The sequence below is a fragment of the Hippoglossus hippoglossus genome, chromosome 9 (genome assembly GCF_009819705.1).
Source record: "Hippoglossus hippoglossus isolate fHipHip1 chromosome 9, fHipHip1.pri, whole genome shotgun sequence".
In the NCBI taxonomy this organism is placed as follows: domain Eukaryota; kingdom Metazoa; phylum Chordata; class Actinopteri; order Pleuronectiformes; family Pleuronectidae; genus Hippoglossus; species Hippoglossus hippoglossus.
Window position 1 is genome coordinate 19405790 of NC_047159.1, and position 15817 is coordinate 19421606.

General features: G+C 41.2%; 1 protein-coding gene across 1 annotated transcript; it reads left to right on the plus strand.

The window, feature by feature from the left end:
- The first annotated feature begins 4232 nt into the window (after positions 1–4232).
- npc1l1 (NPC1-like 1) lies at positions 4233–15549 on the plus strand. The gene is made up of 21 exons (XM_034596816.1): positions 4233–4414; positions 5814–5975; positions 6098–7012; positions 7542–7835; positions 8166–8389; positions 8505–8605; positions 8700–8872; positions 9447–9575; positions 10522–10704; positions 10790–10904; positions 11011–11276; positions 11397–11486; positions 11576–11766; positions 12436–12563; positions 12669–12798; positions 12887–12942; positions 13033–13183; positions 13331–13562; positions 13949–14062; positions 14522–14684; positions 14781–15549. The coding sequence occupies exons 1-21, from the start codon at positions 4373–4375 to the stop codon at positions 14993–14995; spliced, it is 4074 nt and encodes a 1357-aa protein (XP_034452707.1). The 5' UTR covers positions 4233–4372; the 3' UTR covers positions 14996–15549.
- Positions 15550–15817: the final 268 nt, after the last annotated feature.

The following is a 15817-nucleotide window of genomic DNA, read 5'->3' on the forward strand; positions in this document are numbered from 1 at the left end:
GAACAGCTCTAATCCACCACCTGCCAAACGAGACAGTCTTTTAGTGACTCATTCACCAGGAAAGCACAGAGGGTCGATGAATGAGAATAAAGCTCATGCCCACACAATGTACAGTAACACAGAGGGTCCTCGTACCTGCATACCTGCACAGTGACAACAACCACTGCATATATCAACACAGTGTCCTAAAAATGTCAAGATTGATTATAACTAGCTAAGGGGGATGAGGTAATATAAAAGTGATCTGATTCAGACAGTCTTTTTTCTTCTTTGTTTCTGGTTTAATGAACAGGTTCTCAGCCAGAAAAAAAATCTGTTGTGTCAAATGATAAATAATCATATAGATAAAAGCCAGAGTTTCATGTGCAGCTCTGTGAATATGACGCCGTGTCCAGATTTCAGTAATAATCTGTAATGTCAGCGAATCTTCACATGAATCAGGTTCACATGTTTGAGTTTCACGATGGAACTCCCCTCATCTAGTAACCTGCTATGATGAAACCCAAATAAAAACCATGCAAAGAAACTGGTTTGATAACAAGGGCTAAGTTGATGGAAGCAGGCTGAAACATTTAGTCTTGCATAATGGGTAAACAGCTGAAACATGCATGTGCCAGGCTAGTGCGGTGAAAAGAGCTGGGTTACTTTGTGTTATTGTGCAGGACGATCAGCAGTTTTTCAACCATCGATCCATCAAACTTTATTTATGTAGCACCTTTCAAACAAATCAAATGCAATTCAGAGTGCTTTACATAACATAGTAAATCATATTATTAAATATGAATTAAAAACATTCAGATTTAGAGACTAATTCATACCAAAGCAATCCATACTAGAAAACACAACAATAAAAGCAGAATAAGATAATCAAATATTTGTAATATACATACATTTTAGTAAAATAAAATAATAACAATGGTACAAATATACATAATAAACCCTTATGAAATTATAAAACACTAGATGAAAGCCAGACTAAAAAGGTGGGTTTTTAATTTTGATTTAAATAACATTGACATGAATCACAAAATCTATATGTAATTTATGTATAAACCTCGATACAGATATATATATATAATAAAGGCAGGAATGTGTTGAAATCACAATTTGTCTCATAGGGCTTAACAAGGTGTGACATCATCTGCCCTTAACCCTCAACAACCACCGAGATGTATGCAAGAAAATGTGCAGGGCTTACCCCATTTCTGCTGGGCTCTCTCTGACAGCAGGGGCCGCATCTGCATGAGTCGAGCTGCGTAGATGTGAGCATACTGGCGACTGAAGCTTCTCTCCCCGACTATGAAGCGCTCGGAGCAGGGAGTGAAGACCAGAGAGGTCCGCTCGAACACCGGCCCCTGGTCCTCGGAGGCAGGGCGGCAGAGCAGAGAGGAGCCCTCCTTCTGGGCGCTCAGGTCGGAGAACATGACCGTCCTGAGGCGCACACACAGCGGAGAGGTTAGTGGGCATCTACGTGAGGGATCCCTCTCCCAGGATGGACAGAAGTGCAATAGATGCCACGTGTAATGGAGAACATCAGAAAGATAAGGGTATTTACAGCTTTGGGTAGAATAAACCGTTTGTAGCATAATGGAAGGTAAATGAATTGATGGATTATTGTCAGTATTGGCAGAGTATCTGAGTAGAAATATTGTATAACAAGCAGTCTTGTTGCAATCATATTCGATGGTCAGCAGCCACCATGATCAGGATCCACCATCATGATCGGATGCCACCATAGTCCACAATCATGATCCACTGCCGCCATCAGGATCCACCATCAGCTGCCACCTCGATCGTGGTCGATGGCAACACGATACAGGATCCGCCATTACGATCACGATCTCTGATTGGCGATTAATGAGACATTAATTTCTTTGATGTGATAAGGAGGGAGAAGAGGAAGGAGAAGCTGGGAAGAGAAGCTCCATGTGTTATGTGTCCCCCGACATTCTAGACCTATATCAGCTTAACTAAGAGCAGGTCCAAGACAAGCCTGGACCGGCTCTAACTATAAGCTTTATCGTAAAGGAAGGTTTTAAGCCTTCTCTTAAATGTACAGAGGGTGTCTGCCTCCCGAACTGAAAGTGGGAGATGATTCCACAGGAGAGGAGCTTGATAGCTGAAAGCTCCGACTCCTACTCGGCTTTTAGAGACTTTAGGGACGACAAGTAAGCCTGAATTCTGGGAGCGCAGTGCTGTAGTGGGGTGATATGGTACTATGAGCTCTTTAAGGTATGATGGTGCCATAATATTAAGGCCCTTGAATGTCAAGCTATCTGTTCTCAGGTAATTTGTTCCCCTCACTGTTATCTGAGAGTGCGATGATCATGGCAGAGATTTGAGGATCCCGGTATCTCCATCACAAAGAGGGTTTTTATCCTCTGAGCCAGTTTTCAGCTGATAGCTAAGATCTTCCAAGGAAACTACCCTTCACCCGGAGTCCAAAAAGTCAAGATAACCAGCTTGCTCCACCATCCAGCCAGCACAATAAATAATGGCTGTCAACGTCATAAAGGGGGGAAAGTGGGAGCTATCTGGAGTTGACTTCGGTAACAGTTTACACAGATCCTTTTTAAACACTCTGTACCTTGGAGGACAGACGGCAAGATATTTTTCCACAGCTCTGTCTGTGAAAGGTGTGACTTTTTTCTATTAATCGTGAATCTAAGGCTGTCGAACGTGATGATTTGATAGATTTAACGTGCATATTTCTATAAGTACAATTGAATAATATTTAAAAGCTTGCACTCATAAATAAATAATATTCATGTAAAACTAAATACATTTGAACTCGTAAGATAGTAATTTCAGCATTTGTAATTTAAACCAGTATAGGTAAAGATTTTTTTTTCCCTGCCAGGAAATCTTTGGATAAATTAGCATAATATATACAATATTACAACTTGTTTCCTTTGCAATTTACCACAGAAAAGATTACACCCAAATTCATCCCTTATGCACTTTGACAAGAGACACTGATAAGCAGTTGAATGTACATTTGATTTATCACATTTCTGTCCAATGAGTACAAATACAAAAATTATGACATAAATACATAATTATAATAATGATGATTATTATTATTATTGTTATTATTATTATTGTTATTATTCATGTAATGCTGCAACTGGTCTGATTCTACCATGTATTTACAAAATGTCTATACAAATGAATATAGTGCAGTTGAAATATTAAGTGTGTCCAGTAATAAAAATAGTAAAACTGTAATTCTTCCTTTCATTTACTGAACAAAAGTATAGAAAAAGTCTCATATCATGATTTCAGTGCTGCACATGCACTGTTAGGGTAGCTGTCAGTAAATTGATGGGGGAAAAAATAGATAAATATTGGTGGTGATAAACCACATGATTTTATCTTTTAATCTGAGTGGCGTGCACTGCAGAGTCTCATAGTCTTTTGTGGTTTTGGCCAAGTTACAAAATTCTGACTTATCAAGAGCAAAGAACAACAACATACGATATCTGGCTCATTGTCTTATTTTACCATCTCTATTTATCATAAAAAACCTTCGCCCTGATATCTCTGATGCTCTGACAATAACATGGTACGACCGTGGAGCCTTCGTTGTGAGCTTTATCTCGACTCTGTCCTTGACATGCGATAAGATAATTCACTATAAAACATAAATGGGGTAGGAAGTGATTGGTCATGGTGTTGTGGCACCATGACAACCTGCGACTATCATCAGTCTTTTAATGGATTTGATGGATGACGTTTGAATAAAAAACAAAATATCAGAAAGAAAGGTTTCAGGGACACCGGAGATCAGATGGACTGCACCCATCAGTTTCACTTAGATTATGGTCTAAAGGTCATGTTCAGGCTTACTGTGGTGGGGTGTACTGTACTTTGCCTGTTTGCGGTATAAACTGCAAAACAACAATAAAAAAAAACCATATATGCAACTGATTTGGAGAAACCAATGCCTTTTAATAGAAACAGATTTACAGAAACAGTAATGGCGACAATCTGATACATTTTTCAGCTGAAGGTGAGACACTCCTATGTCAAGAACCGGGTGTGGTTGGTGTTTTGGATTCTCCCGTAGTTTCTTCCTTATGCTTTGGCTCTCCCCAGCAACCCTATCAAAATCCCTCCCATGTTAATTATCGACAGTGATATTGATCATCCATTGCTGTGATTGGGCAGCCGCCTCATCAGACCAGATAAGAAAGCTGAGACGTCACAGGAGTGGTGACATAGGGCTTGTCCCCAACCCTAACACAGGTGATAGGAGAGAGAGGACACCACAGAGCACTTCGGTCTTACTTTGTCTAATGTATCATCCAACAGACCAACACTGATTAATATACACTCCTCTTTACTGTACCCGAGGACCCTGACAGGAATCATGGTCCACGTAACGAGCCTGGTTGTTTTTCTGACTTGTATGGTAAGTTGATCTGGTAATTTTTCTCTGTTAGTCAGTCGATACCTGATAATTGAGTTTCATAAGGTGCACCGTAATATAGATACTAGGTTAAGGTAAAAGTAAAAGAATATATGTGATTTCTTTTGTAATTTAAATTCTTTATAGATTTAATCAATTGCACATTTAAGAAAAAATTCTTGATAAAAATATTTGTAATCACAAAAGACGTCATTACATTATTTATTTTTATTTTGAGAGTAAAGGACCATAAATGTCAAAGCAAAAACAGTGTTTCACTGCTTTCTTACACTTAAGCATCCAAAGTTAGTGAAGTTTTCACACAGGCAACAAAGATAAAGTGCCGTCTGAGTTCACTGTTATTGAAGATGGTAAATGCCGAATTAAAAAAACAACCAGTGGAAATATATTGTATATTACAGTGTGTGCTGCCGTTCTCTTGATCTCTTTAAACTGTGTTTATTAAGGCATTTTAAATCTTCCATAAACTAAAAGTTCAACTGAAATAGTTCAAATTATATTTGAAGTGATGTCAACTTTAATTTCTGAAGCCACACTCTTAAACATGTCAGTGACCAGATTTAAATAGTTTATATATGAGCACAGAGAGGAGGAGGGAATCAAACAGGTAAAGAGCTGAAACTGAGTGAAACTGGGCACAATTCAAATAGCACCCGCTGACGTCAGGTGTTTACAGCAGCTCCACAACTCTTTTCAACTATGTCCTCGATTCACCACACTGACCATATGTGGTCAGGATACACACAATAGAAGTGTGTGTGTGTGTTTAAAGTTTAAGTTTTATTTATGCAGTTGAGTGCATTTGAACAATTGCCAACCATGGTGCTTTTACATAAAAGTTTTACATAAAGCACATACTATTTTACATAAATATCTATGGGCAGACAAAGCCTGTAATATAATTGTCCATTTTAGACATTAATTGTAACTATGGGCTAAAGTTCGTAAACTTGTGAAACATCAATATTTAACACTTTTACTGACTTATCATTTATTTTGTTGTTCAGTTATTTGTAATAAGTTCTGGATATTGTAATCAACCTTGAACAACTTTTCCATTTTGCCAATTCTGTTATCTTGCCAGCCGACATTAAGTAGCTGACAAAGCAGGACACAGTGCAGCTCTAAAGTCATTAGGATACATGTCTTTAGAAATAACACTACTGGTGAACTTCATAAACCTTTACTGCAGCTTTTTAAATCATCCATTTTTACCTGTGAATTGATCTAAATGATGCAGATAAATGCAAGGTAGGGCCAAAGATCTAAAATACAGGCCTAAATGACATCAATATTGAAGTTTTGAGTAGAAACTGCATTTAAGATTTCCCTTCTTTTTTCCAGTTAACTAAAGTATATGTGAAACCTGTCCTCCACACAGGTTCTGTCCGAGGCCCAGCATGAGCCTGGCTACTGTGCTTTCTATGAGGAGTGTGGAACTAACCCACTGATAGATAAGCCCCTTATTCCTGCTATTGTCCCCTGTCTAAACTACAGCAGAGCCCGACTTGTCACAGGAAGTCACTACACTCAACTCAAAAAGGTGTGTATGTGCCAATAACAGTTTGAAGAACATAGGAATGAATAAAGTATTGTAGTGTCAGACCATCCCCACAAAATGTGTTGTTCTGTCTTGTGTTAAAATAGCACTTGTTATGACCCTAGGTGTGTCCCATCTTGGACCGTGGCAAGAAGAACACTTACGCCTGCTGCTCAACTCAACAGTTGACATCCCTTGATAAGAGCCTGGCCCTGTCCAAGGCCGTGCTGAACCGTTGTCCCTCCTGCGCTGAGAACTTTGCCCACCTGCACTGCATCAACACCTGCAGCCCCAACCAGAGCCAGACAGTGAAAATCACAAAGGTCATGAACCTCACTGATGATTCAAACGTGACGAGGGAGGTCGTGGTGGGTTACCAGGCGTTCCTCAGCGACACCTTTGCAGACGGGTCATTCCAGTCCTGCAAAAATGTCAGGATACCTGCCACAGGGGGTTTCGCCATCAGCACCATGTGTGGACGATACGGCGCCAAGCTGTGTACCGCTCAGCGCTGGTATGACTTCCAGGGAGACTCCAGCAACGGCCTGGCTCCACTGGACATCAACTTCAGGCTGATAAAGGAGGGATACACTGAGGGACTACCAGAGGGTGTGATTCCCTACAACGGACGTGCACTGAAGTGTAACGAGACCACACCTTCAGGAGGCCAAGTCTGCTCCTGCCTAGACTGCCAAGAGTCGTGCCCGAGTATACCTCCTCCACCGCTGCCCCCGGGTCCCTTCAGACTCTTGGGGACAGACGGCTTCCTTGTGATCTCCATCATCTTGCTCTGTCTCCTGATATTTGCCTTCCTATTGTACCTCTTTGTCTCTTACTGGGTGATGTCTAAGAAGAGAGACGATGAAAAGAAAGGAAAGAGGAAGGCGAACGGCAAAGACCAGAACAGTAATGAGGTGACTCAGCGACTCATTGACCCGTCGGAGGTGACGTGCGCTGACAGGAACAGCCTGGCAGCTCAAGCTTTCCTGAGCTCATGGTTTCGGCACTGGGGAATCCTCATGGCCACTTATCCTCTCACAGTAAGTCTTTTCAAGCACATGACGGCAGGTACAGATCACTGAGGTAAAAGTCACTGTGTGTACCTCTGCCAAAGCAAAACAGTCCCCTTATGAAACCGCTCTAAATTACACACACTTGTGAATATCAGTCCCCTAAATATGTCAGATTTTTTTCATCAAGATCCATGAATTACTCTCTGAAATGTCCTATCTTGCAATGCTACGGAAATTTCAAAATAAAATTCCTGGATTTGCTCCCTGATACAAATTCTTACAAAAATGTGTTTTCCCGACCCATGCCACATGCTTTCACCAAGTTTCATGGTCATTTGTCCAGTGGTTTTTGGGTTATCCTGCTAACTAACAGACAAACAAACACATAACCTCATTGGCGGAGCTAAAAATGGACAGAAAGCACATTTTCACATGACCGTCAAACTTTTCCACAAACCATCACAACAGTTTGTAGTCACAGTGGCTTCCAACCAAACAAATGTCAGCCTGATGAAAAAGATTTGACTCTGTTGCTAATATTGAAACTTCATTCAAGGTGCTCCTGCTGTCGGCTGCGGTCGTGGCTGTTTTCGCTGCCGGCCTCAAATCCATCGAGCTCACCACTGACCCAGTGGAGCTGTGGTCCGCTCCCGACAGCCGGGCCCGCCAGGAGAAAAAGTTCCACGACACATACTTTGACCCCTTCTTCAGGACCAACCAGCTGATCTTGACAGCGCCAAACAGAAAGGGCTACATTTATGATTCCTTGCTGTTTGGACCACAGAACTTTAGTGGGATCATATCTAAGGATCTCATCATCCAGCTGCTGGAGCTCCAGACACAAATACAGGTATGAAACAAGAATGTCACTCAGTAGAGTGCATACCTCTGCCAAGGCCCAACATTCCCCTTGAATTTAATCAAGCTGCACCAAATTTGACAAACACATAGATATCAGTTTCCTAAATGTGCTCTAGATGATTTAAATCAACATCCATGAATAATACCTTGGGGCAAAAAGGGAAATAGTTGAAAAACGCATTATCTCACAATGTTCTGTGTCAGTGCCTGATCCAGATCAGATTGTTTGTCAGACAGAGGTGAAAACATAACCTCCTCCAGCCGTGTTTGGAAAACCTCATCATATTATTTTGACGCCATGATGCCTCTTGTTTTTCAGAACATTGAGTTCTGGTCAGAGGATCTGAACCGCACAGCGAGTCTGAAGGATGTGTGTTTCGCGCCTCTGAACCCAAACAACGTCTCCCTGACGGACTGTGCAACCAACAGTTTGCCACAGTACTTCCAGAACAGCCTGGACAACATTAACGCTAAGGTGAACATGACAGAGCTGGGGGTGACCAAAGAGGTGGACTGGAGAGACCACTTGATCTACTGCCTCAAGTAAGGATTCAGCAAATACGATTTCAACCCAAACTTGAAAACATTGGCGACTGATTTGCAGCTTCACAGTGACTCAAACGCAACTTTCCTTTCCCCCCCCCTGTCTCTTCTCAAGCTCTCCCCTGTCCTTCAAAGACATCACTGATTTGGGGATGAGCTGCATGGCTGACTACGGCGCTCCAGTCTTCTCCTTTCTAGCAGTGGGAGGCTATACGAGTTAGTGACTTTCAGCATTATCCTTTACACACAAACTCACTAGACTGCACTTCCAACTCGCTCCTTCAATGCTAATCGTCTCGCTTTTCCCCAGATGACGACTTCACCAATGCCGAGGCTTTAATCCTGACCTTCTCCCTCAACAACTACGCTCGCACCAACACCAAGTTTAAAGTGGCCATGCAGTGGGAAACAGAGTTTCTTAAAATTGTCCAAAAGTACCAGAAAAACCCTGCCAACAACTTCACCTTTGCATACATGGCAGAGGTACGGTAAACTCACAAATCACATCATGCATATTTCACATTATCAAGAATGGTCATTTTCCCAAGTGACCTAAACCCTGTTCAGAACTGTTTTTTGCATCTGTCCTGAGATATAAGATCTCAAGTGGACAGTTTGTCTGTTTACACCTGGGATTCAAATGCATCCTGGATGTGTCTCCCACTTCAGATCGGATCACTCAGGACGGATGTTAAAGGTCCAGTGTGTAAGATTTAGGTGAAAGGGATCTAAATTCTACACACTGAACCTTTAATTCCAGATCTGAGCAGTGTTTAAAACCATGACCATGTAACCTTAGCCTGACCAGGGACCTTTGTTGCTTGTGACTTCTTGAAATCCCTCCACCTATTTCGTCATCTCATATTTAGTAGAATCAAAAATGCAAAAAAAAGCAATAATCAGTGCCATGCTGATAAAGACCTGCTGTTACAGCTTGTCCAAGGGTTGGATGGAATCCTTACCTCTTTTTCACCTCACTATCTTAACTCTTAAGCTCCTAATCTTTGAGTTATCTCTGGTATCACTCCCCACCTGAAACCCTCTTCTCTTTCCATAGAGGTCCCTGGAGGACGAGATAAATCGGACCACGTCAGAGGACATCCCCATCTTTATGATTAGCTATGCTGTCATCTTTCTTTACATTTCTGTTGCTCTGGGAGAGTACACTTCATGGAAACGCATACTGGTAAGACTTCACAGATAGTACTGTCCGCATTACATTTTCAATGTACTCAAATGGTCAATATACCAATTTGGGCCTAATATCTCAACAACTACTGGATTCATTATCAGAAATCTTTATACAGACTTTCATGGTCAACAGATAATGAATCATAATGGCTTTCATTTTTCTCTGCTCATAACTTTAGCCCCACCGCAGGTTGAACATTTTCTTCTCATTATATTTAAATTTGAGTATATTCAATATTTTATTTGTGATCCAACACCTGCAAAACGAATGGCCTTTTTAGCATCCTCAGCTGTACTTTGTGTCAGGGGCTACGTAGCAAGTGTTAATTTAATTTGTATGTGTGTATTTATGCATGTTTATGTATGTATATGTACGTATATATATGTAAGTTTTTATATATGTGCGTGTGTGTGTCTGTGTGTGTTATTTATGCAGATGTTTGGATATGTATGTTTTTTTCTGTGGGTATGTATATGTATATATGTGTATGTATGTATATATATATAAAGGGGTGTATGTATATTATGTTCTTCCATGCATTACATTTTGACATTATGGTAAAAAATAATAAACACAGTCTTAAAAAAAGAAAAAAAAAACATACTAAAATAAGCAGTGCAGCAATATGTTGCAGTTACGATGTTGCTACACAACTTTGTTTGTTTTACACTAAAAACAGACGTCTGCAACATGTGCCTGGGATACGATATCCCTCCACCAAGAAAGTAACATTTATGAAACAGTACTTATCATACATGTGATAAGGAGAAACTGCAGTGTGGCTATGTCAGCTGTAAAGTGCTTTAACGTCTCAGTGGAGCACATAGTTTATTGGCCACAAAGCTATACAATAAAGAAAGCATGATATAGCAAAGATATGGGAAGCACATGGTTCAGAGAGTTGAATGCACATCTGGATTCTTATCGCTCTGTCCTCAAGGTGGACTCCAAGTTCCTGGTGGGTCTGGGTGGGATCCTGGTGGTCGGCTGCTCTGTCCTGACTTCCATGGGCTTCTACTCCTGGATCGGCATCCCCTCTTCGCTGGTCATTCTGCAGGTTGTGCCCTTCCTGGTGCTCGCTGTAGGAGCTGACAACATCTTCATCTTTGTTCTGGAGTACCAGGTACATACCGTGCACCATAGGTGTTGGATATAGATGATTTTAAGAAATACAAATTTCAAGTAATGTGATACATGCATCCTTGCAGAGAGATGCACGAAGACCTGAAGAAAAAAGAGAGGAGCAGATTGGACGTGTCCTTGGAAACGTCGCTCCCAGCATGCTCCTGTGCAGTCTGTCTGAGTCTATCTGCTTCTTTCTAGGTAGGAACAACCGATAACAGTGACATATGAAAAGGTGTCACTGAAGTACATCATACTGTGTTTCCATACAATGTGTTAACCTGTGATCATGTCTCGGATACCCAAGGGGCCCTCTCCACCATGCCAGCAGTCAAGACCTTCGCTCTGTACGCTGCTCTGGCTGTGCTCATGGACTTCATCCTGCAGATGACGGCCTTTGTGGCGCTGCTGTCCCTGGATGCCCGGCGCCAAGACAACAACCGCTGTGAACTGCTCTGCTGTGTCACAGTGTCAACGCAGCGTCCCAACAAGCCAAATGAGGGCTTTCTGCTGCCCTTAATGAGGAAATACTACGCCCCCGTCCTACTGAGCCGCTACAGCAGGATCTTAGTGGTAAAGCTAACACTTCAGCCATGAACATTTCACAGATTCTCAAGCTGTGGCCTCTGATGTGACTAAAATATTTTAAAAAAAAAGAAAGTTAAAAGGTTCATATTTTCTTGTGTTCTGCAGATGTTGGTTTTCATCTTCATGCTCTGTGGATCTGTATTCCTCATGTTTAATGTCACAGTTGGTCTGGATCAGGAGCTGGCTATGCCAAAGGTCCGTACACACTTTTACATAAACATAAAATGAATGCTCGCACAGTCTTGTGTTAATGTAACCTTACAAACATTCTGTTTTTTGTGCAGGGCTCTTATATGTTGGACTATTTCCAGTTCTTGTACAAATACTTTGAAGTTGGAGTTCCTGTTTACTTTGTCACAAAAAGGGGCTTCAACTTCACCACTGTGGAGGGCATGAATAGCGTCTGCTCCAGCGCGGGTTGTGATGAATTCTCACTAACCCAGAAGATCCAGTACGCCACCAATGACCCTGACCTGTGAGTTTTTCATAACCTCAACACAAGGAAACAGGCTTGTAGAAACGGTTGCTTCCTAACTCAGCAACAATCAGTTGGGTCAAATTAATGAAGAGTGCCTTTATCCTTTATATCATCATCATCATTTTTTACCCACACATCCTTGAACCAAGGTTCAAGGCTGACCTGTACCTGATATCGATATAACCCCTGTCTCTCCTATACTATCCAATCAGAGCAGTTAATGATAAACTGAGTTATATGAACACCACTGAGCAGATAAAAGCTGCCTCTTACACGTCCAGCCATGCAGAGAGCAAACACTCAACGTATTCCCTATAATCACTGTACTTAATGAGTATGTGGAACTTCCAGTTGTATTTTGCCAGTTTCCAGTCTTTATGCTAAGCTAACTAGCTGCTGACTGTAGCTTCACAAATATAATACAGACAAGAGGCGTCATCTCTTCTAATTTATAGCGATAAGTGTATTTCAAACTATACATATAAAGCATCAAATTAAATTATATATCTGAGACCTGATTTAAATATTTACATCTCAGTATTGTAACAGATTTACACATTGTTATATTTGGTCTATTCGTGGCATTGGTAGCTATAACAAAAATATAATATATAGTCTTATCCTTTATCATGGACCTTTGCTGTCTTTTGACGATGTGATGTGTAGATCCTACTTGGCTATTCCTGCTAACTCTTGGGTGGATGACTTCATTGACTGGCTGAACCCTGGATCAAAATGTTGTCGTGTGTACACCACCGGTCAAAATACTGGAAGCTTCTGTCCTGCAACTGAAAGTGAGAACCACAGCTGAGAAAACAGCCAATCTTTACTGAGAATTTCCTTGTATGACTCTCCCTGTACTTTATTACCACTCTTACTCTCCCCCCATGTCTCCATAGCTGATAACCGCTGTAGGCGTAGATGTATGCCTATTCCTCTGAATGGCGTCCTCAGGCCAAGTGTAGAAAAATTCAACCGTTTCCTCCCTGACTTCCTGGGTAACAGGCCTGACCTGCAGTGCCCCAAAGGGTGCGTATCATAGTTGCACACATGTACACAAAAACATCACAACATGGAAACAACATTCTCACCGCTTATTTTTTTTAACTTTTCATAGTGGTCTTGGGGCCTACGACAAGGCCGTGGTGAGAGATGCGAGCGGAGAAATTATAGGTAAGTCATCGCCAAGCAGTCAAAGATGTTACGCTGTAAATAGAAATCCAAATAATGAGTGATCCTTTTCTTTTCCTGCTGTGTTCCCAGCCTCTCGGTTCATGGCTTACCACACACCTTTAACAAACTCTCAGGAGTTCACTGCTGCGCTGCTGAAGTCCAGAGAGCTGGCCTACAATATCACCATGGGCATGAGGAAAGTCAATGGCACCTCACCTGACTTTGAAGTATTTCCCTACACGTATGTACTTTCAGTTCCCAAACTCCTATATAACACCTTCTATCTACAACACTGTGGACAGACACTTCCTTATCATTATTTTATACAGCTTTAAATCCAAGCAGTCTGTATTTTCTGACCATTGTTTCGCTTCTCTCTGTCTTCAAGGGTAACGAATGTGTTTTACGAGCAGTACCTGACTATCGTGCCAGAGGGACTCTTCAACATCTCGCTGTGTCTGCTGCCGACCTTCGTGGTGTGCTGCCTGCTTCTGGGCCTGGACCTGCGCTCCGGCCTGCTCAACCTGGCCACCATAATCATGATCGTCGTGGACACTGTGGGCGTCATGACACTGTGGAGCATCGACTACAACGCAGTGGCCCTTATCAATCTGGTCACGGTAAGAACATGTCTGTGCTGGGGCTTAAAGGGGCACTCCATCCACTTTACAAAGCTCATTCTACTTGTCATGAGGAGTGCTGCTCAGCCTGTGAAGACAGTTGTAGTGTCATCTGTAGTTTGAGCTTATATTGAATCCTCCATTGTGCGCGTACATATATAAATGTATTTAGAATCTATATCCTCACCATTACAGTTTCATTGTGATTTCTTTTATTATTTTTTTTAAAACTGTACGTGTAAAATTGTAGTCAAACCTTTCAGTGATAATTCCTTTTTATAAAAATACAATTATGACATGAAAACATTAACAGAAACATTGTTTCCAGGAAGTTAAGTTCTGAATGTACATACAGATTTACATATACATTCTTCGTGTTGTTGCAGGCGGTGGGCATCTCTGTGGAGTTTGTGTCACATATGACAAGATCCTTTGCGCTCAGCACCAAGCCCTCACATGTGGAAAGAGCAATGGAGGCTACAGCCAATATGGGCAGTGCGGTAAGTGAACGACAGTATAAGGCAGAATCACTCACTAATTTAAAGCACAAATGTCAAGGAAACTAGAAGAGCACAGATATACTTTTTCCAAGGCTAAACAATATTATTTCTTATAGTTAGAAAATGGTAACGGCCCGATAACGGAAGTGATTTATTTGTCATAAAACATATTAAAAAAATTACTGAATCTGCCCCCTAATCTCCACATGAGATGGGTTCTTCCAAGGCCTAAGCATCATCCCTCCGCCACGTTTGGAGGCAATCGCTCTGGGGATTTTTGCGTAATCTTGCTAATAAATAAACTAACTAATAAACAAACAATCAGACCTGGGGGAAAGCATAACCTCCTTGGCAGAGCTAATAAAGGTTCACTTTTAGTGCCACACACAGTTAATTGTATGAGCATCCATGGTCAGCTGCTGCTGTTTGAGTTAAACATGGATATTTTGTACCCTGAAGGTAGTTGCTGGTGTTGCTATGACCAACCTGCCGGGCATCCTTGTGCTGGCGTTTGCCAAAGCACAGCTCATCCAGATCTTCTTCTTCCGGTTAAACCTGATCATCACACTTCTGGGGCTGGCTCATGGACTCATCTTCCTCCCTGTGCTGCTTAGCTACTTTGGTATGCACTTTATTTTCAGCACTTTTCTTCTATGCACCTGAGAAAATCAATTAAACTGGGAGCGAGGACTAAAATCTGTCTGTTTTCTGTTCTCAGGTCCTGATGTGAACAAGGCAGTGCTGCTGCAGCTGCAACAGGAGAAAGCAAAGGTCAGCCAGGAGCTGGAGACGGGGAGCCACATGAGACATGTCTATGATAACCTGAGCTATGAAGACATTGAGATAAAACCGGAGCCAGACTCAAATGCTGTCACAGCTGCAAGCGGACCTTCAACCATTATAGAAAAAGAGGAGAGAAGTGACCGTTTCTGAGCGCTGGCAACAAAAACAGTTTCTATCAGCCCTGATGAGTAAATACCTCCATAACAAGCTGCAAAAGGATAGACACAGGAATGGACAGAGATAGTAAAATAAGTCATTAACTTAACTATGTACCTCAATCAGAAATGGACCAGGGGACTGTCAACAACATACAGTTGTGCAATATTTCTGAGCAATGCAAGATCGGACTGCTGCAATAAGCATGGACCCTCCTGTCTCATCGAAAGAGAAACTGAGTCTCTCTTTACAGGCACTGCAGTTGGGCAGGATTTGTTTTTCAGTTGTGGAAATGTGCGACAGGACAGGAGGTCGACTAATGTTCTTGAATGAGTAATTTTTTATTTTTTTATTGAGTAATTATTTTGTATTTGAAGACTACACATTAGTACTGTTTCGAGTGATTCACTTACACCCCAGCATTTCATATGATAGTTTATTCAATTGCAGTATGTTGCTATTGCTGTAAAATGTGCAATCAGTGAGAAAATGTTGAATATTTTTATTGGTTAAGTAAATATCCTTATTAAAAACATGTTTTCCATAATCACTGCTTATAAATTACAGATAGGAAATACCCGTCTCATAGATTGTCTGTGAGGACTCTTAATACTCTTTAAAATGTTGTATTTTATTACATTAGGAAATATACACATTTTTCCTTTAAGTATACAAATATTAAAGAACTAGTTTGGGATCAAAACTTTACTTTTTCTAATGCAATAATAAAAACTAATCAAAGAAAGAATTCCATATCATTGTGAGTCTCAGGAAGTGGAAATTAAATGGTTTCACTTATCACTAATTTAACTGATC

Coding starts and splice junctions, on each gene's coding strand:
- npc1l1 (XM_034596816.1), top strand. CDS start 4,373: ATGGTCCACGTAACGAGCCTGGTTGTTTTTCTGACTTGTATG. Junction 11,487..11,575: donor AGGAGCTGGCTATGCCAAAG/GTCCGTACACAC, acceptor TTTTTTGTGCAG/GGCTCTTATATGTTGGACTA. Junction 14,063..14,521: donor CAGCCAATATGGGCAGTGCG/GTAAGTGAACGA, acceptor TGTACCCTGAAG/GTAGTTGCTGGTGTTGCTAT.